Source organism: Chelon labrosus (genome assembly GCF_963514085.1).
Source record: "Chelon labrosus genome assembly, chromosome: 10".
Classification (NCBI taxonomy): Eukaryota; Metazoa; Chordata; class Actinopteri; order Mugiliformes; family Mugilidae; genus Chelon; species Chelon labrosus.
In genome coordinates, this window is record NC_140360.1 from 19,393,562 (window position 1) to 19,416,817 (window position 23,256).

The window sequence follows — 23,256 nt, forward strand, 5'->3', positions numbered from 1 at the left end:
GCTACTGTATTAATACATTTTTATTTAATATTTGCAAGTTAAACATTAATAACGTTATAGATCAAATATATTTACCCCATGATATTATCAAAACTTACTTGACTTTATATAGTCCGCGGGCTCAAATGTGTGGCTTCAATAGTCTTGTGCTTTGAGCTTAAAAGTGTGGCCTCCAGGCTTCAAGAAATCACCTGTCCATGTGATGGAGGAATGCACAGTGCATGTAGGGGGCGTGGCCTCAATAGCCCTGCAGTAAGCAGTGCTGTGTGCATGTGATTGAGGAGTGTACTTGCATTAAATCTGGTTGTTTTAGCCAAGACTATGCTACAATATATTCCCCCCAACTATATGTAAGTTCCCTGTTAAGGGCCAACCTTCAATTTTGTAAATTTCTTATTTATTGCTGTTTATTCCCGTTAATTCCCATGGAAAGTTTCCAACTTTGAAAATTCCCGGAATTTTGCAACCCTAGTTACAACAAATGGATGTATCGTCTGCACAGTATACATATTAAGGAACTTTGCATTAACAGACTTTATCAATTTAAACCAGAGGTCTTCAACAGGGGGTCGGTACTGCAGAAGGGTCGTGAAAGTTTTGGTTGATTAGACAGTTTTTTTATCCACAAATTTAAATGTCTTTAAATACACATATACATAAGTAGGGGGTCCCCGCTCCATCTCTCCATCAGTTTGGGGGCCCTTGGCCTGGAAAACGTTGAAAACCCCTGGTTTAAACTGTGCTATGTCAGCCATGACTGTTGAGCATAGAAGTATCATAATACTTGCGTGGTCACATGTTTACGACAGGTGTTGTGTTAGCGTGGTGAGATGCTAATAATGTATCTAGAATAGTGTTTACAAGCATAGTGTTTACTGCTCATGTTAGTATGTTATGTGACCATTAACCAACAAATGTGGCTTAAGTCAGCTCATTGGGTAAGAGGGTATTCTGTCATGAGCAAAAGTGAAAACTTTGAATTTTTGCTCACACTAAATCACCAGAGTCATTGGAAGTAATTTTCTGTGTTTATATGTGAATGTGTTTATCACACTTGATGGTAATCTGTTCAGTAGTTGTTTCTCCAGTACAGAGTGGTGAAACCAGAGAACCAACAGGCTGACAGACGGGACAACACTGCAATTCCTAGAGCCATGCTGCTAATGTGGCAAAAAAACAAACAGGTTTCCATGGAGAGAACATAACAGGAATTAAATATAGTTACCTCCAATTAGGGAAACAAAATCAGCAACTGCAAAAACAAAGTGTGTTAAAGTCAGCCACTGACGTTTCTCACCTTCAGTCGTGACATTTGTTTTAGGCAGTATTTTCCTATGAATTAGAAGCGGTGCCTATTTCACCTTTCAAAGACAGACATAGTTATACACAGTCGGAACTGTCGTCTGAACATGTGACGAATGTGACTGACCTTGAGAGCATTAATGGCTTGTTCTTCATTTGATGTTCTGTTTCCAAAGTCACAACTGTCTTCAAGGCACAAGAAGAAGAGCTTGTACCACATAAATGCCACAACCTTGATTATGTAATATATCGTAATATAAGAAGTACACTGAAGACAAGGGGATATGTTCCTTGTTTACTAGATGTGATCATCACTAATTCCAGACAAGGCTCAGGCTCAATCCAGAATCCAACGGAATTTGCTTCAGCATCAAATCAAATTAATAATAAAGCCTGTCTGTGCCTTGTTATCTGCCAGCCATCACTAAAATCACTATATTCTTTTCTCTTTTTCAATTCTGCACATTTTAAATGCAGCCTGTGGCAGCTCAAACTCTGATGTGTATTTTTTAATAGCATGCCAGCTATATGCATAAGCTATTAACACACCATACTGAACCGGAATTGAAATACCTACTAAAACAAACGTCTGCCTTACTCTTTCACACTGACAGTTATACGTGTTCGTAAAGTGATATCTGCAAGAATCAGGAACTACACAAACAAAATGAACTCACCAATCATTTTCTTGTCAGCAGCTGTTCTGTGAAAGATGAGTAGGCTGTCATCAGTAATTACTGCCGTGAGAGATAAACTTCACCACTAACTTGTCATTGGTAGCCCTTCCCTCTCCCCCTGGCTATTCATCCTGCCTTACCTCATCCAGTGACCCCTCCACCACTTCTCCCCCTCACAATAATAACCCACCCGCTTTGAGCATCCATCTGCCTAAACAGAAGAAGCCTCTCTTTGACAGACACTCTCAAGGCACAAGCTTGCAGGCAGCAAAATTACACTCATTTTCCTCAGGGATAGGGATTCATACCACACCTGTAAACGAGTGGAGTGAGAACAGAGCTGTAGACAGGTAAACCACTCTTCTCTCTATGTGTTTCTGTCTGTGTGATCAATAGTACATCCTAATCATGATTCAGCAATCACTTATTTAAGATACCCAAGTGGATTACAATTTAGGAATTGATAGAAACTGAACAACTTGGTGTTTACAGGATCCTCTTGAATGGAATCAGAGGTTTCTGCTTAAAAGAAGTTCAGATCAAGGTGCTGTTTTTTTTTAACCCTTTGCTTCTTCCGATGGTGACGCATGAAAGACAGATTCTGTCCTTTGGTCTTCTGTCCTTTCATTTCACTCTCTCAGACCATAATCAATGTCAAACTAGTGCATTGGGTACAAATATCACTGTGTAGATAGAGGTCAATCTACAGTACATAGCATTTAGTTACGCACAAGTACCACTGACAATTATGTGTGCTCGCAGCATCAGTGGTCTGTCTCTTTCTTCAAATAATATCAAGCATTTCATTGTAGATTGTTCCCTGTACAGGATTCTACACACATAATAAATACAACTGAGGGAACTCATTCAAATGACTCAGACAACATGTAGATCTGTACACTCTGTCCAATTTGTGGCAAGTGGGCATATTAATTAGATATTGTCCGGTCTAGAGAGCTTTAGCCACAGCATGGAATACTAGTTTATTGCTACTGAACCAGCCAAATGTCACAGTACCCGAGTCTCAAAAGATTATTTAACAAACACAATAACTGTCATCATGTTGTTTAACAGACCAACAGCAGCTAATGTTACGGGGTAAGCAAGTGGCAGAGGAAGAAGAAACATACACATACACGTAAGAAAAAGCTAACAGGAGTAAGAGATTTGTTTGTTACCCATGCAGACATCTGCATTAAATCTGTATATAAATGGTAAATGGTCTTGTTTTTATATAGTGCTTTTCTACCTATTGATACTCAAACCGCTGTAAAGTCATAGTGAGCCACTACTGAGCCACAGCCACCCCTTAAATGTTTTTTTCTGTATTTATTGTTGGCATTAAGTTATTTTTGAAAATTAAATGCATCTCATTACCATTACAAATAAACACTTAAATGAATAATAGATTATGAATCTTGTCCAAAAATGGTCTCTGGTTCAAAGCCAACTATAGCTTATGAGCTGTGCGTCATCCATATTTATCGTGAACTAAGTATGCCTCTCAATGATCATGGTCTTAATGTTTGTAAGCCCTCAAATCCATCCTAAATATATGCACAGACTTTCTTTAAGAAGCCTTTGCTCAATTATTATTATTTTTTTGTTACATCAAGTAACTGCTGCCATCCTTATATGAATACATTTGTGAAGGTATTCAATACTTCAGAGAGAGTAAAACTATTTACCAAACAGAGTACATGTATTCTTCACCACATGTGCTGCCAACTGGAAAGTCATAAAAACATTACAGTCAACCTTTTGACTGCATCCCATGAAAGCTGAAAATAATAAACAAGGGGGATGTAATAGGTTTGGCAGTTTTATATGAGACCCTGTTCTATGCTTACAAGCATTTTTTGGCTATTCTAGTACAAGCAGTTCCTGTAAAATGCAGCAAACAGTCTTTCGGTGCAGCAGCCTGAAGGCACTGTAGAAATCAGATTGAATGAGGCTTTGCTGAAAAACTACGAACTGAATAAAAATAGAAACAGAACTGTCTTGCCTTGTCACTGGATTAATGACATTGTTCTTTCTGTTTGCAGGTCACGGTTAACTCTCGCAAAAATGTGGAAAAGAGCGAAAAACACCGGTCCAATGGGGAACAGACAAAGTACAGTGCCACAATACCTATATTTCCTGCCTATTCCTTTGTACTGAATATGTTACAGACCTACAGTCTGCTGTGACGAACGGTGTCAAAGAAACTTACAAACATGACCAGTTATGTTGATTCAGAGAAGACATGTCAGTAGTGTCAGAGTGGTCTGTCCCGTTATTCTGAGACACATTTCTGACATTTTTTAATGTTAAAAATAGTTTTACTATGTTTTCAGTATGCATTTTATGGGAAAGGCTTATACAAATAGTACAAATGTTTGTTAAAGCCTGAAGGTCACATGTAATGGCTGAAACCTTAACACAGGTGGAAAATATATATAGTGAGTGAATATTTTAAACAAAAAAGGCTTCTAACTTTATTTTGCAGTCACCCCTCATACAAACCCTACATTAGTCTTTGAAACAAGCAAACTTGATTAATGTCTCACATACAGTAAAGTGTGTGCAACTTAATTCATCACCAAAAGCGGTGGGAAATGAGCTGCCATTAATCCTACCATAGTACAACATATTGCTGAAGTCAGCAAAACAATTATGAAGTTAGAAAACGACTCCTGGCTGTACACATTGATAGATGAACTACGCATTAAGACAGAGGTTGATGATGAACATAGTTGAAGATTCAGCTGCTAAAACAGAGCCAAACTAAAGCCGAGATTGGAAGTACACACATTTATGTTGCCACAAACAGGCCTTTATTTATCCTGTGTTTTTTCACGTGCAAAAAAGATCAACACAGCAACCTAATTTCTGCATTATTTTATAAAATTCATGAGAACTTTGAGAGTTTGCTCACTTGGACAGGCAGCTGAGTGAAGGTCTTCTCTCTCTTCAGTGATAAATTGAGGATGAGAATAAAATACCCTTGGATAAAGGGTGCCTGTCTTCTGCTCTTTACCCTTTTGGTGTTTCATTCAGGCCTCTACGTGCTTTCCTTTTCCACATTATGCCAGACTAGGTCTTCACTTCCAGCCTTTTCGCCCACAGTTTAATTCAGACTCTCAATTATGTTGCTGTGTTTCTCCCTCTCCCCCCTCATTCTGTTCACATCCATCTTTCACATACACAACTTGTAATTTCACGGAGGCAACCAACACCAAAGAGCTTCTGTCGTATACCACTTAATGTCCTATCGCCTTAGCACAGCCTTTCATCGTGTATTTCTGACTGATCTTATGTAATTTCTGTCCACACAGATTTCTCCATGGTTCATCGATATATTCAGCATTTTAATGAAGTGTCTGGCACCAAGTCAGGTGAGAGAAATATTTTATTTTCTAACAAATTAACAATGTTTTCTGTACATTATTCTGAATAACAGAGAAAATATTTTATACTACGTATTACTGAAGATTGTGACCCATCCTATATTTGTTGATAATCTGAAACATGTAATTACTACATTGTCAAAGCACTAACATGTTTGACACAATGGTGACTATTTCCATCCTTGTCAAAATAATCATTAATCCCAGGATTGACATTATTCTTTGCTGACTCGTGTGTGATCCTCTATCTTTCCACATTTAAAGCCTGACAAGAAAGAAGTACTCTGTTCAGCAGATAACCAGATTGGTAGAGGATCATAGAGTTGATTTCATGCACTACGGCGTATTTACATACCTTTATGTGCATGTTTTAAATGTGACTAATTATTGCAACCTTTTTGATGGTTAATTATTTGTGGTTGTTTTTTTTAAATTGCCACCTCAGGCTATTCTCATGTGATCAATGGTTGCTTTTCTCTAAATTATATCATGTTAAGGGGAATAAATTTGGCTTGTGGGAAGTTTGCTCTGCAAAACTAAAAGTTTATTCGGCTAACAATCAATGAATCACAATTCTTGAGCAAACAACAAAAATTCACCCTTACAATCAAAGATGTGTGTTTTATCAAAGCAAAATAAATCCAAATGGCAATTAAAGGGTGTTTATTTTCTACCATGCAACAATTCAACATTTCCAACAACTGAAAAAAATATCCTCATTCAAACTGACATTAATACGCAGTGTGTCTACAATTATTTGATTATAAAATAATAAAGCTGACCTAGACCTGGCACAAAAAGAAAACAACGGATCTGGAAGCAAACTCGAAAAACAGGCATATAATTGGCTTGTGTTGTTACTTTTCAAAGCATATATACTGTGCATATGTGTGCACAGTACTTCCCATTCATACAGATGCCAAAAAGTTAACATTGCTGTCAACACACAAGCAAAAGCATGAGCACACACACACAAACCTCATTAGAAATATATTTGACATTCCTGACATCTGCTGGTAGGAAAAAAAATAAATAAATAAAAATCTGCTCAGTTCCACCAAAAGCAGCACTAGGTGTTAAGATATATATATCAGATCATAGAGCACTGGGTTATTTTGTTGTTGTTTTTAGGTGATAATAATTTACTTACGCTCATGGTTAGTGTTTCTTGTTGTTTTGTTTGTTTGTTTTTGTTTTTAATTTCTGACTTTGTTTAGCAGCTATCCGGAGAAAATCTAAGACCCCTGGGGTGATCATCACGCAATATGTAGTGAACATGCCAGAGGGAAAAAGCACCCCAGACTTCCAGTGTAAACCAACTCCAGTAACTACAGAGGAAGGTTGGCTTTTCTATATTATAACAAAAACTGATGTGACTTATTGTGATTATTGTCAAGTAAACACAATCAACTGGTTATGTTTCCGCTGTATACTTCTAATTCTGAACTCCAACAGAAGACAAATTCATAGATGTGAATAAGTTTTGTTTTTTACATATGCTTTAGGAAAATTAGCAGTTTTCAAGGCTGTGGTTAACGGGGATCCCAAACCAGATGTGTCATGGAGACGGACTAAAGGAAATATTTCAGACAAAGAAAAGTTTCGTTGTAAATATGATGAGTCAACTGGGGAGCATATATTAGAAGTGAGTGAATAAATGATTATAAATGCTGTAAGGTATGCTCTAAATAGTTAATGATCATACTTCGAACATCAATGAAATGTACTAATCTATCCCACAAGTTGTAGGAGTTCATACAGTTATTTATGTTTCCAGATTCACAAAGTGTCTGCTGCAGAGACAGACACATACAAATGCTCTGCTGTGAATGAATATGGCAAAGCTGTCTGCACGGCAACATTAAATGTGATTGACGGTAAGAGTCATGCATGCAATAGACTTCTATGATTACAGGCATTTGTTGTTGAGCATGGAAGTGAGTCATACAGTCTGAGTGCCTGTGTATACTCTATCATTTACACTGGAGTGATAAAAAAAAAAAAAAGAAATATTCATTTCTGATTATTTTATTAGTAAACAAAATAATCCTAATTGAGTCCTAAGTGACTCAATTTGTATTTATAGCTTAATATAACTTACAATTTGTTGTTTAAATATGAACATTTGCAAAAATACCAACATGAATTGAATTTAATGTTTTCAGCTTCAACAAATCCAGCAGATTTCAGAAAACTGCTCAAGAAAAGGTAAGTATTGTAAACTTTTCATATTCTGCTCCAGCCAGTTCTACATGAGTGTGAGTATTTTACAACCAATTGTCTTATCACATACACTACCAGTCAAACGTTTGGACACACCCTCTCATTTAATGTTTTTTTTTTTATTTTAAAGATTATTTGCATTGTAGATTCTCACTGAAGGCACCAAAACTATGAATGAACACATATGGAATTATGTAGTAAACAAAAAAAAGTGTGAAATAACTAAATATGATTCATATTTTAGATTCTTCAAAATAGCCACCCTTTGCTTTGATTACTGCTTTGCACACTCTTGGCATTCTCTCGATATGTCACCAGAAATGGTTTTCCAACAGTCTTGAAGGAGTTGCCAGAAATGCTGAGCACTTGTTGGCCCTTTTGTCTTCACTCTGCAGTCCATCTAATCCCAAACCATCTCGATCGGGTTTAGGTCAGGTGACTGTGGAGGCCAGGTCATCTAGCGCAGCACTCCATCACTCTCCTTCTTGGTCAAATAGCCCTTACACAGCCTGGAGGTGTGTTTGGGGTCATTGTCCTGTTGAAAAATAAATGATGGTCCAACTAGACGCAAACCGGATGGGATGGTATGTTGCTGCAGGATGCTGTGGTAGCCATGCTGGTTCAGTGTGCCCTCAATTTTAAATAAATCCCCAACAGTGTCACCAGTAAGGCAACCCCACACCAACACACCTCCTCCTCCATGCTTCACGGTTGGAACCATGCATGTAGAGACCATCCGTTCACCTTTTCTGCATCGCACAAAGACACGGCGGTTGGAACCAAAGATTCTAACAGTTGTCAAATAGGGTTGTCAGCTGTGTACCAACCTGACTTCTGCACAATACAACTGATGGTCCCAACCCCATTAGGAAGACAAGAAATTCCACAAATGAACCCTGACAAGGCACACCTGTGAAAAAACAATTTCAGGTGACTCTATCATGAAGCTCATTGAAAGAAGTCCAAGGGTTTGCAGCGCTGTCAACAAAGCAAAGGGTGGATACTTTGAGGACTCTAAAATATGAATCATATTTGAAGTTATTTCACACTTTTTTGTTTACTACATAATTCCATATGTGTTCATTCATAGTTTTGATGTCTTCAGTGAGAATCTACAATGTAAATAGTCATGAAAATAAAGAAAAAACATTAAATGAGAGGGTGTGTCCAAAATTTTGACTGGTAGTGTAACTTACATTTAATTATTTTTTTTAATACCTTAAAATTATACCAGTAAGGCAGAGAAAGCAGGTGGAGAAACTGATGAACGATTCTGGGATGCAATGCTGAAGGCTGATAGGAGAGACTACGATAGAATCTGCTCTGAGTTTGGTGTTTCAGACTTACATTTGATTCTCAAGAAACTTGAGGAGAAGAAGAAGGAGAGAGCACAGAAAAACTATAAGGTAAGAAAACACTTCCACAGCTCCAACACTAGATACACTATTGTCTGCTAAGAAAGCAAGAGCAGTCATGTTTATTCATTACACTGACGAAGCCATTACTGTTTGTTTGTTCTACTGCGATTATCTGTTAAAATTAGCAGAGGATCTTCATTTGAAATATTCACTCACAGAAAATCATCATCTATTTCTGTTGCTCATTTAATTCATAATGTCTCTCTGACTCCCACCTTAATCAATCGTTTTCCTCTCATCAGTACAAAAAAAAGTAAAAATTGAGCTTAAAAGGTTGACAACATTATTTCTTCAACTGTTTGTTTGACTGTTCCCTATATTGCTATACTGTCTTTCCTATGTTTAGCCTTTGCAATATTATGGTAGGGTCCAAATTTGGTGACATTTTCTACAATGAAATTAAAAAAATAAAAATAATGTGAACTTTCTACTACAATTCCTTGAGCGTTAGCACTGACTTGGTAGTAATGATGCAATAGCAATAACCGATATAGTAAGATATAGTAAGTAACAGATCTTTTTTTACTGCTTACTAAGTACACTGTTGCAGCAGTAATGCAACCTCACTGGTTGTCATGACCTGCATGTGTCCAAATGGTTTAGTTTTACAATTATTCACTCTATGTATATTATAAGTTTGGAAAACACTCTACTGAACTACTAGAAAATACTAAACTCCACAGGTAGCCTTTCAAACCGTTCACAGGTTGCCCAACTTGACTGCTGTACATGGACCAGGGTGTGATCTAGTATAATTACCAAAAAGGAATGAGACAGGGTGTTGTAGATATAAAAGAGCAACTTTAAATGCAAATGTAATGAAGGGCCTTTAACGACAGGAACAGTATAAGAAAACCGTAAGAAAAATTAAATCCTTTTCTCGTCCACCTCTTATATAAGAAGCAGTCAGTGAGTGCTGTATGCATCTTTCAACCTTATTTCAGATTCAGATGATAATTTGAAAATAATAACTGGACAATGTTGATCAATTTCGATCTTTTTCCAAACAAAACAATCTTGCTTCGTTTTGTCTATGAATCCAGCAGGATGGTGCAATTCTCTATGATGAAGATCCAACACAGAAATATGGCCTTAAGAGTAGGCCAGGGGAGGACAAAGGGAGGACAAAGGATTTCATTATTAAGGACCTAGTGCAAAAGGACACAGAGCTGTATCACGGCGAGGTTGAAAAGGTCAACCTCCACAACACAGGGCTGAATCAAGCAGATGCAGAGGAAGGCCACCTCCTCCCTACAGAGTTTAAAAGTAAGTTCGAAAATGAAAACGTGGTAATCAAAACATTACTCTTTCACGATTTTTTTCAATCTTGGTGTATACCATGTGTGAGATACACTGAAAGCATTTCTAGGTAAGTGGTATATCATTTGAATGTTATACAGTCATAAAATATTTGTTTTTCCCCCAAAGACTCACTGCCTTCTTCACTGCATGGTCACCTCTTTGCTCCTCATATTCACATACAACTCCGCCTTAATCAAAATGCTCTCTAAACTCTAAGCAACATTGTTTTGTGCACATGAAAACAATACATCTGCCCCAGTCATTTCTAGTACCCACCTGTCTTATTTTAAAAACCTTGACAACCATTTTGGCACTATTCATTAAAATGTACATGTCTGATATCATATTAAAGATGAGATTTGACCTCTTTATGTAGTGCCCATTATTTTATTTTAAACTGAATGTCTTGCAGAAAAGAGCATCCATATCACAACATGTGTAACTGTGCAAATACAGTCTGGACGGTACATTGATGTCTAACAATTTCATAGAGTGGAAAAGGTGTGGAAGGGAAGAAAGTACAACAATTCCCATGCTATTTATTCATTTACAAATTTAATCAAATTAGTTTTTTGTTTTTTTTCCAGTTTCCAACGTGGACTTTGTTCTCAAAATTCAGGAGATTAAAGCCCAAGAGAGAGAGGATGCCCTCTTTGAGTGTGTGCTGACTCATCCACTACCTAAGATCACATGGATGTGCAAAGGCAGCATCCTGGAGGATGGAGAAAAATATGGTATAACTGTGTCAGACCACAAACTGATTCACAGGCTGCTGATCAAGGACTGCAAGCAGCTGGACAAAGGAATCTATTCAGCTGTGGCCGGCATCGCATCTTGCAGTGCCTGGCTAGTTTTGGAAGGTAACGCCTTATGGTACAACATTACAATAATAAAATAATTAATTTGTCAACAAGCATCTTAATGATTGCCATGATAATGAGTGTCTTAACGTGCATGTATTCTGTATGATATAACCTTTAAGCTGAGAATAACTCATCTGGTGAAAAGAAGACAGCCCGGAAAACTTCTGTTGCTGGTGGAGTACGAACTGACCTTGAGAAAGTGGCCAGAGAGCAACAAATAAAAAACCGAGAGGAGATGGAGAAGATTTTAACAGCTGTAAAAGCCAAACATGAAGCAAGACAACTGAAAGGCAATACGGCATTAACGACTAGTGGAGGAGACAGTAAAATAACTGAAATCACTGGACCGGGTAAAAATGCAAGAGCAGTAAAAGACAAGTTGGCTGCCTCAAAAGAAGTGGGGAGCAAAAGCAAAACAAAGAGCAAACCCTCAAAAAGTGATGGCACAGTATCTCAATTAGATGTTTCAGATTGTGTAACAAAAGCAGCAGCACAAGTGGGAGTGGATGAATCCAAGATCAAGAAACATATCAAAACTGGAGGAGTTGATTTTGACAAGCCAACAGGTAATGTCAATAAATGCCTAAAAATTTTATTCACACCTTGAGGATTTCAGTCAGTACCAATGGCTAAAATATGTGTTTATGTTTAAAACATGCAGACTTACTGCCTCTTAAGCTTTGAGAAACAACAGAGGAACATTTGGTTTACCATTACATAGTGTCTATCCATCAGTGCTCTGACAGAGTGTGAGATAGTAAGAACAGACATTTGATATCACTTTTTCTATAAGAACAAACAAGATTTTCTCAGCACTGTATATTGTATACAGAAGATGCTAGGTTACATGGCACTATGTCAGCCAGTAAGGATCAACAAAACAAACCTGATCACGTTTCTAAATAACTGTAATGTCTCCAGCTACAAAAACACAATACATATTAAGGAATTAAAATTGTTAGCTCTGAATATCTCTGACTTGAGGCTAAGTATGTTTATTGTTGACATACCACAGATGCAAGTGAAGGACAAGATTCTGAAGAGAATGAGGACTTCACTGGAAATGAGATTAATTCAATTAATTCAAGACGCATAAAGCAGGGTCAAGCCCCAGAACATATAAAAATGGGTAAGAAACATTATGTGTTGCCACATCCATTCAAATGTGCTGTAACAGAGCATTTGTCCTCAAAAATGATGATGTTTTGTGCCTGTCCAGAGTCTGGTGATGACTGTGCTGATGTGGACCAGCCTGGAGTGTTTACCATGAGTCAACATGAGGTGGTTGAATCCAGTGGATATAGAAACTCCACTGGGTCTGTGAGACACCAACAGAAAACAAAGAAGGTCCAATGGAAACAACAAATATCTGGTACTCTGAGAACATACTGTGATGACTGTGTGGAGATGTGGTCAAAATTAGACATAACTATATCAGATATACTACATGCTACAAACAAATACACTCCAGTTATCTAGCTGAAATATTTTTGGTTTCTGTGCAATGTCAAAGAGTGATTTTATGGATTCCCATAAAATCACTCTTTTGATTACATAGCTATCCTTGTCTGTGATACATCTGCCGTCTTTTTGGATGTTAAAATAATTTGTGGTGACACTGTTTTCTATCAGATAAAACTGCAATGCAAAAGTATTTAAAATGTATTAAAATTTTGAGTATAAAAATTTGTGGTTGTGCATAGGTTTAAATGAACTAGCAAGTGAAGGTGAAATTAGTGACACTGATGAGGACGAGGATTCTTCTGGCCAGGCCAAGCATCCACAATGTTCAAAGCAAAGCCAAAAGCTAGAGGATGCAGTAAATGGTAAGAGATCACAAGCAGTGCATGACTCTGTGAAAATGTTGTATGGGTTACGAGCTAAAGAATAACTTTTGGAAATCTTCTACTGCATGATAAAATCATATTGCTGCACTCTGTGTTCTCTTGTTTTGATTTAAAAAGGTGAAGGTATGTGCTCTGAAGACAACAGTGAGTGTGATAAGACTGAAGATGTCACCGACTCTTCCCCACACACAAGGCGTAAAAGACAAGGACCACTTATAGAAGATCTGGTGATTGGTATGTGATCAAATAAGTGTGACAGCTAAAATCACGGTAAAGGCACACAGTGTCAAAACACAATTAATGCAAAATTAGATAGTTATTTTTAAGTAGCAATAACTAGTGGTTGTGTCATTTTGTGTTACGGAGTGTAATCTAACTTTATTTTCAGGAGATACAATAGACCAAGTGTTAAATCATATAAGACTGGTCTACATAATTTGTATTAGAAAAATGACTTCTCAATTCCAAGTTAAGACTAAAAATGTCATTAAAAATATTTAAAAATAAATAAATAATAAGAACTACTTTAGAAAATCCTACATCATAGTGTTATTGTAATTCCCAGCATCTGTGTTACACTTCTAATATTGGGCATTGTAACATCAATTTTATATTCACAGTATCATTGAATTTTATATTACTTGTGACTTTTATATTATTAACTTAATGCGAAAAAGACAAACTAGTCTTATATTAACTCTATTATAATTCTAAATATCAAGCCTTTGTGCAAAAAAAATTACAAATCCATTTAGGAAGAAGTTGTTAAAATAAATAAATAAATAAAATAATAATGCCACCACTGCGATGACTTGCTTGTGGATGAGAATACCTCTCAAGTTACTCGTCTAGTGGCAATTACCTCTGCATGTTGTTTAATCTCGTTCTTGCTGATATGCTCTTTTACCACAGCAGGGAGCCTGCAGTGTTTAAGGGTTTAGTAATGCTCATTTTTTGCACCTGAGGGATCTGTGTTTTACTACATGGGTAGTCCATTTTCATTCAGCAAAGAATACCCATTTAACAAGATTATTTCAAAAGCATTAAACCAAAGAAGGTACAAACAGTAACACATACATTGTTATGAATTTGAGCTCAAAACACTGATAATGACGGATTATTAGTTTAAACTGCTCCCTGTTCTTAGATCCAGGAGTTCAGTTCATCTGTGGTTTGTCTGATGTCAACGCAATCATCAATGAGACTGCTGAGCTGACATGTAAGCTCAGCAGTGAAGACTGTGAGGGAGCCTGGTTCAGAGACGGCAAAAAGGTTAGTCATAAAGGTCAGACTAATCAATGCTTTTGTACGGTGCTGTTGTTGGTCAAAAAAAGCGCATCATCGTGGTGTACAATCGATTTCACACATGTAACCTGGTTCACGGAACAAGAAATACACAGTTTCCTCTTTACTATATAATTTGTGTTCACAGTAAAAAAAAATCTATTCATACCCTATGGACTGACAAGTAAATAATTTGCGTTTTGAGTTTTGTTGGCAGATATCATCCTGCACCATCACCAACGTGAGAAAAAATAATTCCTGTAAACTTTGCTGCTGCCTCACACACTTCATTTCACATGTGACCATAAAATGCTATAAATATTTTAATCAAATTTAATTTGCATTAACTGTTGCAAGGCCATCATGTTTTGCATGTGTTATGTTAAATGGCAGAAGCCCGGAGTTCAACACACAAACTTTTTGAGTTTTTAATATTTCGCAAGACATATTTCAGCTCAACATTGTGACATCTATGTGCGTTACCATGGTTACAAAATGATCCTGCGTAACATAGGCCATAAATTGCTTACAGACCTGGGGCCTCATGTACGAACGTTGCGTGCGTACAAAAACGTTACTCGCTCCCGTAAAAGTTCAGATGTATCAAGAGTGAAATGTCCGGGAATTTTGTACGTGCCTACGCCAACGACGTGGCTGGCGTAAGTAGGATTCTACAGATGTCGATCCTTTGGCGACACTTAGAGGTGATGCCGGGAAACTGTCATAAATGTGTAAACTATTACTCTGACCGATCGGGACTGTGCCCGTCGACCCTGAGCAGAGCCATGCCAGCCGTGTGGGATGGAATTATCGGCATGTCAGCCAGGTATATCAGATTCCCATACAATGCATCTGAACAGGTCAACATTAAAGAGCAATCTGCAGCGAGAGACGGTTTTCTGAATGTAATCAGAGCTATCGACTGCACACACATATAAAAGCGCCATCGCATGAATTTGTAAATGTCAACAGGAAACATTTTCATTCGATCAGTGTACAGATCATACGTGATGCGCAAATGCAGGTAAACATTGTGGCAGCGTGTCAATTTTTACGCATCTCCACTCCAGTGAGTAGCGTCTCCAATTCGCTTTCTATGAAGTTTTTCTTCTTTCCCGTCTTACTCATTCTTATGTTTTCGTTTTCTGATCGCACAGAGATGGGAATCTCAGGTGCAGGGTCAATTTAAATATAATTTGCATATTTAAAATGGGCGTGGACGGGGAGTTGCATATTTAAAAGGGGCGTGGACAGGGAGGAGTCGGGTACGCTCGATTGGGATGTACAAAGGAAATGTGCTTTCGAAATCTGAGCTTACGCCACGATTTAGAAGGAAATCTACGCAACTCTTCGTACAGGAGGCCCCTGGAGATTGGTTTCTTAACAGTTCACCATCGGTCAATGGATTTCACAGAAATGTAAATGTATGTGAAAATGACGCATCTACTCTCACACAGTTCTTAAGTTGGGCTACTTTGCTTTTACATTTCAAATGACTGCAGCATTTGCACGAAGGCAGACCATGACCCTCCTTTTCAGGGGATCTCAATTCAACAGCATCAGGTAATGCGTAAAAAATGCTTTAAAATCAGCCCAAAGAAACTGTATTAAAGGGGTAGTTGCTTTGGCACAGAAATTGAACCAAACTGCTAGTGGCTGGTGACAGCTCACAGAGACATGGGTTATGTAACCTAAATCCAAAAGTCCCAGTCACTTCCTTCAGGGACAATATGTTGGCACAGTTGGTGCCTGGAAATGATCACATATGTTTTGTCTTCATCCTTAATTCACTTTAAATGTTAAGCAGTTTTTGAAACTAGGCCCATGTGGGACATAACACAGCTGGACCCTGCAGTACTGCTCATTTGAATAAGTAATTACCAATTGTCGTAACCAAGTTTGTTTATTTTGATTTGTTTGATCGCTTTCCTATCAGATATCCCCAGATGACAATTTCTCTATCACCAAAGATGGCTCAGTGCATAGATTAGTCATAATCAAGTGCAGGGAAGAACACTCTGGGAAGTACCGCTTTGAGGCAGACGGTCGTAAAACAGAGGCAATGATCAGCGTCAAAGGTTTGAGAATTTACCATGACCATAATAGTGAACACTGAATCAAATTGCAGATCAAAGTCATATCAGCATTAACTAACCCTAACGCTTTTTCAGACCCCCCTAGGTTTGCCCCAGAAGACCTCAGTGCTTTCACTGAGCCAGTGACAGTTAAAGTGGGGCACAATGCCACTTTCAAACTCCATTTTGTTGGCCACAAACCCATAAAGATTCAGTGGTACAGAGAAGGAGATGAACTCCAAGATGACAACAATACAAAGATAGAGAAATCTGAGAGTCACAGCCGCCTGCTCCTGAGCAGGTGCCAGAGAAAAGACACAGGAGAAATCAAGATCAAACTCAGGAACGAACACGGCTTTACAGAGGCAGTCTCACATCTTATTGTTCTTGGTGAGTGAATGATGGACAATGCAGAAATTAAACGCAGTAACAATAAACATACCAGGCCAACAACTTCATCAACATTCTTATTTTATAGATATGAGTTGCACAGAAAGCTGTGTGGTAAGAACTTCTTCTTAATGCACAAATGAGGCCAGTGTGTCAGAGTGTCTTATTTCACTGAAGCCATCTGCGCCTGGGCAGATTTATGTACTGTGCATATTTTCCAAATCAAATTCTCCAACTAATGCACTAACGACTAAAAAAGTTGTTCTAATTGGCAATACTCCAACATTAAGCGTTCTACAATAAATACACAGTTTAAAAATGGTTTTGCATTTATCCAAACAGCAGGGTTTCAAAGACATTTAAAAATGGAAACTTGTGTCCATGATGTACATAATATATACGTATGTCCATTACTGACATATGCGCATTAACAAATTATACATGTTTAACAATAACCAAACATAATGTCTTACAAATGATTCCACCGACAATAAATATAATCATCATAAGTGAATATCATAATATTCACATGATTACGTAGTAATCCACTCATAAACTCCTCCATCCTCAAATTTACCTCATTCAAGATTTAACCATGATTATCTGTCAGTCAAAGTAGTGTTTCCCTTCTATAAATAAAACTTTTTTGATGTTTCAGACAAACCAACTCCACCCCTGGGTCCTGCGGAGGTAACCGAGAGCTCGGCTACATGTATCGAATTTAGGTGGCGGCCTCCAAAGGACGATGGTGGCTCGCCAGTGATTAACTACATAATGGAGCGACAGCAAGTGGGACGAAACACCTGGAGGAAAATAGGGGAAATCCCAGGTGTGCCCAGCTACCGTGACAGGGACGTGGACCGTGGACGAAAATATTGTTACCGCATTCAGGCAGTGACGACGGAGGGTATAAGCGAGGTGATGGAGACTGACGACATACAAGCTGGCACACTTGGTGAGCCAATCTGATGCTTAAGTGACACAGTCTGTCAGAGACGTTTGTAATCCATCTCACTTAAATACAAATTAATGGTTTTACCATCAAAAGTCAAGATGTTCTGCAGTTCTGTATATTGATTGGAACTACTACTTATGTGCAGAGTTCAGGGATTGAAAACTAGTCCGACTTGTGAACTTTCAACAAAACACAACTAAAACAAACACATTCACAATGCCTGTGGGCAACATTAAGTTAAATTATCCCACGTTTCATAATACAGTATCACAATTATTTAACTATTGAGAATATTTAACTGACCTATAAATACATATAAAAACAGGTACTTAATTAAGAATGTCAGCTGAAGCTAAATATATAAGCCATAAATAAGGCAACACAATTCCACTGACCTTTTCACTGGTTAGAAAAACATGTCAAAACCTCACACCACTGACATAAAGTACAATTAAAATCTAAAGGTGACCTCCCATTCTTCTCTCCTACCATTAGACCATTATATCAAAATTTCATGTACACAAGCTTGATGATGGCACAGCGGCCAACTGAGAAAAGAAACCAAAGCCGGTAGAAAAGGCTTAAAAGGTCACAACAAGCACAAGGTCCTTCACAACACAAGAAAAACACAGCACAAGCGCAATGCAAAAAAAGATAGACTTACTGTTTGCAGGGCTTCTTGAAGAACAGTCCATAAATCAGAAGTCTATCCACAGAGATGGTAGCAAAACTTGAAGTCGTCCTCAAGTTTGAATAAGTCCTCGTCACAGCCCAGATCCAGTTGATTCCACAGGCTGTAAGAAAACATGTGGATAGCAGAATTATGCACTGCTAAAGGTTTAGGTCTGTCTGCAGATAAAAGCAATAGTGTTGTGTTTTTTTCACCCAATAACTGCTAGATTAGGTAGCTAATTTAGCTATTTGTCACAAAGCAATCAATTATAAGATGTAACTTTCAAAAGTGACTCACACAATCATTAAGATGTACTAGTAAAAACAAATATATTACAGTCTGGCATAAAATCTCCCTAAATGACTGTTATGATATCCAGTTATTATTATTAAAACAGCATAAGAAAGGTGTTAATTTAACTGTATGATCATTTTAGATTATATAGTCTGTGGTGCAGTTAAACTGCATTTCATTTAAAAGTGTTTCTGTTATTTAGCCTAGCCCACTGACTAAAGGTTGTTTGTAAATGCGTCAATAATCAATAGTAGCTACTACAAACCAAATGCATGGAAATAAATAAAAACACAGTTGACTCGACATCTCTCGCGGTGATTTAGGAGTTATTTATATAGCAATATAAATTAGCATAACAGCATAAGTAGACCAGTCAGGTGACTCGCCATTGTGCTAAAGTTTGTTAGCCAACCTAGCTTACAACCTATTTAGCTAGCTAAGACAGGCTAATGTGTGTTTGCGTACATAAATATTTTTTGTAATTATGACTAAACAATACATAAAACATGTAGATATAATGGGCATAAAAAACGCCGACACATGTCAAGAAGTAATTTAGACAAATTAAAAATGTTTATTTTTGACGTGGCTCAAGCTACCAAACATTTAAGGCGTTAGCACAGTCCCAACTTTGAAAAGCTCACAGGTTTTTTGACAATACTTGCCATTTTTTTGATGACACACAAGAAAATTTTCCGTTTCCTGTTCAGTAAAATATACATATTTCTAATTTCTCCGAAGTTTTGACCCCGAGTTGCTCCAACACCGGAACAGCGCAGAGATTTTCTTCCACTTAATTGGTGGATAAACTGCAGGTGTGGCTAAAGGTGTGGCTGAGTACATAAACTGAAGACAGAGATTAACTGTACACTTACTTGCCAGATCTTTAAGTACACGAGTGAAAACGAATGCATTATAATATAACTGTATTGGTATTCAACATTTGTTTAAAATTAGTTTAAAGTTTAAAATAACTCAGAGAGCTATATAGGTGTTTTCATTTTGGAGGCTTAATTGTATTGTGTTGTAGTCATATATGTTTCTGTTATTTTGTCAGCCCCATTATAATAGTACATATTTTTATCTTGACCCTGATCAGACAGTGTGATAATGAACCAAAGGAAGCGGCTAAACTGACGTTATTAATAATATTTACGGTTGTGAGTCTTCCTGTGTGACATGTCCGTGTCATTACTGCCCCCTGCTGTTCTTTACTTGATATGACATGATACATAATCAGTAAAGATGACAAGACAACTGGTTATGAAGTCAATAATTAAGTCAAATTTATTGTGTTTTTTACATAGGCTATAGGTATTAACAGCCTAAAACTCAAAATATATTTACAATTAATCAAGACAAAAGTTGCAAAAAAAAAAAATGTAAAATTGTTTGGCATCTTCCTCTTGATAAAACCCTCACTTAAAACATTTTTCTATGTTGTCAAGATATGGCTGATAAATTGAATAATCAATGTTAATTAATTGCAGGCTATTGTTTCAATGTATTCTGATTAATAATTAGAGAATAAATAAACACAAAGCACAGCTCTCTGAAGTCTAAATGTTAGATACTTTATCATGGTCATAAGAATAACATCTCTGAATACAGCCTATTTTATTTCTGCATCCTTCAGCTTTCCCTGGCCCTCCAGCGCCTCCAAAGGTGGTCAGTGCCTTTGATGACTGTATAAACCTTTCGTGGGCTCCGCCAAGCAACACAGGAGGTTCACGTATTCTGGGCTACATTCTGGAGAAACGCAAGAAGGGGAGTAACCTCTGGACGGCTGTCAATGCCATTGATGAGCTAATAAAAGGTAGGCATCTTTATTATATCTTAAACCAATAGTATTAACAATCATGTTTTTATCTATTATTTCTTTTTTCTAAATGTACTTCTAGAGAAGAAACATGCGGTGAAGGATGTTGTGGCAGGTTTGGAATATGAATTCAGAGTCTCCGCTATAAACCTCTCAGGACCTGGTGAATTTAGCAGCCCTTCAGAGTTTGTTTTCGCACGGGATCCTAAGAGTAAGTGTTAGAGCTGTTTCCATGCTGCACTAAATAATAAACAACAGACTGAAGAAAACATATTCTTGTATGTTTCTCATTTAATAATCTTATACATCTTTAATATTTAATAAAACTCAATATTTCTTATTTGTAACGCTCCAGAGCCTCCTGGTAAAGTCAGAGGCCTGAAGGTTACGGAGACATCTTACACCTACTTGGTCCTCACTTGGACCAAACCAGAGGAGAGGCCAGGTGTACAGGATGAAGCGAGGGGATATTTTGTTGAGATTCGCCAGGCAGATTGCATTGAATGGTCCCGCTGCAATAGCACCCCTATCATCATGACTTCCTTCAGTGTGAAAGGCCTCAAGTCCATGGACATGTACTGGGTGAGAGTGATTGCGACTAATGATGGAGGAGAGAGTGGACCCGAGGAACTGGCCAACTATGTCCTCGCAATGCCCTCACCTGGTATGTCTGGAAATTGAACGTTCTTGCTAGTCATCAGCACATGTGCGTCATTATTTTGAAGAATAGCAAATGTATGGTTTAAACTGACTGTATCTGTACTATCATCCAGCTTTCCCTGTATGATTTTCATTTTATTCTAGTCTAAAACAACTTGCACCATTTCTGTTCATAATTTTAGTGAGGCCAAAGTTCACAAATAACAAGATGAAGAGTTTTGTGGTGGTGAAGGCGGGAAACTCTGTGAGGATCACTGTAAACTTTGAGGTGAGATTTATATTTTACCATCTGAAGTAAACACAAAATGAAACATGACAGGAATCAAAAGGAAAGTGCATGCACCTGAAATACAGTAGAGATGACTATTATATGTATTTTTGTAACAGGCATCCCCAAGACCAGAGATCATGTGGCTAAAGGACAATGTGCCGGTCACAAAGCGGGTTACAATCAGTAACTCTGACGGCTCATCCCAGCTGCTCATTCCCTCCTCCGAGCGCTCTGATTCAGGCATCTACTCCATTCTGGTGAAGAATCTTGCGGGACAGGAGACATTCAGTACAGAGGTCCGGGTCACAGGTAAAACTCAAATCAACTAAAATTTTTTTTTCTTTTGTGACATCAGTTTTATTTTTCCATTAATGGATCTGATGCAAGAAAAATCTGACTGTGTTTGCAGACGATCCAAAGCCTCCTGGACCAGTAGAGCTGGAAGAAAACGTACCAGGCACTGTGACAGTGACCTGGGACCCTTCCCCCGATGAGAAGCGCGATGACCGCCTCCACTACACTGTGTCCAAACTGGACTCCACAAAGCACTCATGGACCACCGTGGCTGACAGACTCTTCAACAACAAGGTCACAGTCTGCAACATCATGCTCGGGAGGGAATATCATTTTCGGGTCTATGCCAAAAATGACATGGGCATATCTGCGCCCTCAGAGTCACCGACCTGGGGGATGGAGAAGAAGAAAGGTTTGTTCATGCATCTCAAATTTCAAATAGTCACTTTTTCCTGAAAAATATAATCATAATGTGTCTCCTCTAATGTAGAAAAGTTGGTGATAAGTGTCCCGACCACAAGGGACCGTGATTTGCAATGTGCTCCAGCGTTCATTGTACCTTTGAAGCTTCACACTGCACCCAAAGGCTATGAATGCTATATGAGCTGTGCAGTGAAGGGAAACCCCAAACCTCGCATCACGTGGTACCGAAATCACATCAGTCTAAACACCAACACCAACTATTACATCTCGAACACCTGTGGAGTTTGCTCCATGGCAATCCTCCACGTGAGTCCCAAAGACATGGGAGAGTACACCATCATCGCAGAGAACAGCTTGGGACGAGCTGAATGCTCCACCATGCTCAGCGTCAGAGGCGAGTAGGAAAACAACACCTACAATTAAAAGCTGGGTGGAATAATTGACGCTAATTCATTTTGTCTTTTTTTCATGCAGAGTGAAGAAACTAAGGACATCCCAGTGTTATATGAACAACACGCTTTATAAAGATTTGCTGTCTCTTGATTGAAGTGGTTGTGCTGCTTGGAAATCACGTACCTGCTGCACTGCTGTGTTGGACAGTTACTGGGATGAAAAATAAAACATTTTAACTGTTAAAACATTGCATTTCTGTAGTTTTTGAGAATTATTCCAGTGTGTCCAGTGATTCCAATCAGGAAATCGTGGCATGGAAGTAACAGTGTTTTGGGATATTGTTGATTGTCGATACATTGATACAACAGTTGGGTCTATATGGACACTGAAACTTTTCTTTTGTTATTTTAGCTGGTTATTAAAGCATATTTATTTAAGTTATAGTTAACAAGTTAACAAGGTCTCATGTTCTTTGAATGTTCCAATCTTTCTGATGGATTTGTTTTTGTTTTTGTAGCCGAAGGTCTGTTTAGCTTGTATTGAGAGCTCCTTTAAATGCATGTTGTGGTTTCACAGCATACCAGACTTTGAAATAAACTCCCAACCATGAAACAGCTTTCAGTGGAGACAACTGTCACTTCTTAGCCCCTGAAAATGGTGTGTAAATATGGTTGCTATTAGTACAGCTTTCCACCAATTTGAAT

At 38.0% G+C, this 23,256-nt stretch overlaps 1 protein-coding gene across 1 annotated transcript; it reads left to right on the plus strand.

The window, feature by feature from the left end:
- Positions 1–4,195: 4,195 nt before the first annotated feature.
- LOC311493811 (immunoglobulin-like and fibronectin type III domain-containing protein 1) lies at positions 4,196–22,914 on the plus strand (the record flags this gene model as incomplete). The annotated part of the gene is made up of 24 exons (XM_084552595.1): positions 4,196–4,226; positions 5,297–5,356; positions 6,586–6,708; positions 6,874–7,013; positions 7,146–7,273; positions 8,826–8,997; positions 10,056–10,275; positions 10,899–11,171; positions 11,294–11,779; positions 12,190–12,303; positions 12,394–12,546; positions 12,878–13,000; positions 13,139–13,255; positions 14,169–14,293; positions 16,242–16,383; positions 16,477–16,770; positions 17,429–17,725; positions 20,329–20,508; positions 20,594–20,722; positions 20,867–21,175; positions 21,354–21,439; positions 21,559–21,751; positions 21,852–22,148; positions 22,227–22,914. 24 exons carry the CDS (start codon positions 4,196–4,198, stop codon positions 22,559–22,561), a joined length of 4,527 nt encoding a protein of 1,508 aa, XP_084408721.1. The 3' UTR covers positions 22,562–22,914.
- Positions 22,915–23,256: the final 342 nt, after the last annotated feature.